At 61.2% G+C, this 1,143-nt stretch overlaps 1 protein-coding gene across 1 annotated transcript in view; it reads left to right on the top strand.

The window, feature by feature from the left end:
- DHX30 (DExH-box helicase 30) overlaps positions 1-1,143 on the top strand; it is a gene marked incomplete in the record, with an annotated part of 37,186 nt that overhangs the window by 21,945 nt on the left and 14,098 nt on the right. The window contains 1 exon segment of the mRNA XM_027767245.1: positions 1,109-1,143. This exon segment is cut by the window's right edge and continues 102 nt beyond it. Within this exon segment, the coding sequence (XP_027623046.1) occupies positions 1,109-1,143 (35 nt within the window).

Genomic DNA, 1,143 nt, shown 5'->3' on the forward strand with positions numbered 1-1,143 from the left:
CCCGCCTCGTGCCGCGTGCAGAGTGCAGAGAATGGGGCTGGGGACAGGGCCCCTGTCCCTCCCAGGAGGGGTTGAGGTCGCCGGCCTCCCCGACCTGGAGAGCTGGAAGGGGCTCAGGGTCTTCGCTGTTACCTGTGCGGGTCCAGTGTGGATCGTGGGTCTCCCCACCCGTCTGCTTCAGCCCTCGTGCTTCCCCGCCCGATCTCAACTGTTCTGCACGGCACCCCGTAGAGGGGCTGGGCGGCACCAGGGCTCCTGGAGAAAAGCCTTTCCCAGACAGCCGCCCTGAGGTGCCCTGTGCTGTGGCAACCTCGGGGCGCTCAGGTACATGCAGGGACACATGCCACGTGCTCCCGCAGAGCCCGTCTGGGCTGGTTAAAGTCCCACGTGATCCCGAGACCAGGCCATGCACAGCCCACGTGTGCTCGCCAGCTCTCATCCCGCTCCTTGAAGGGCCGCTGGTGCTTTGGGGGTCTGGCAGTTTGTCTAGCTGCTCCTGGAGCCTTGTCATGGCCTGGCCAAGCCCTGGATCTGGCCGGGGCTGCCTCCTGGTGGGCGCATCAATTGTGCTCTGGGTGGGAGTGAGGGGCCCCGACCTGTGGACGCACTCCTCCAGGCCTCCCTGCTGCAGGGCACGTGGTGGCCCAGGCGCGACGCAAAGCTGGTGGCCGGGGGTTCAGTCAGGGTTCTCACTGTGGGCTCTTCCTTTCGTGTATCCTCCTGTAGGAGGGCCTGGCGTTGTCTTCACTCCAGTTTGTGTGTGGTGTGGATCGTTTGGTTTTTGGTTAGTGCCTTCTTTCGGACATCAGACTGGCTTTTACCGGCCATCCAGGCTTCCGTAGCCAGAGGGTGAAATCAGGACCTTGGGTGGAGAAGAGGATGGTGGCTGGTGTCCTCCTTTTCAGGAGAGAGCCAGGCCCGTGGCCTGGCTCTGTGCTCCCCTGTAAATCCTGAAGCTGTTCTTGCCTCCTTTTCCAGATGCTCCTGGGTGGTTGGGGGTGATGAGGCAACACCCTTAGTACCCAGCCCAGGGGTGCCCTGATGTGTACCCTGTGGAGTCTGGAAAAGAAAAAGAACAACCGTAATGCTTTTGTTTTTATTTTCTTAGCTTCTAGGGACCTATTAAAAGAGTTCCCACAGCCA

Source organism: Tupaia chinensis, unplaced genomic scaffold (assembly GCF_000334495.1).
Source record: "Tupaia chinensis unplaced genomic scaffold, TupChi_1.0 Scaffold144066_1, whole genome shotgun sequence".
In the NCBI taxonomy this organism is placed as follows: domain Eukaryota; kingdom Metazoa; phylum Chordata; class Mammalia; order Scandentia; family Tupaiidae; genus Tupaia; species Tupaia belangeri.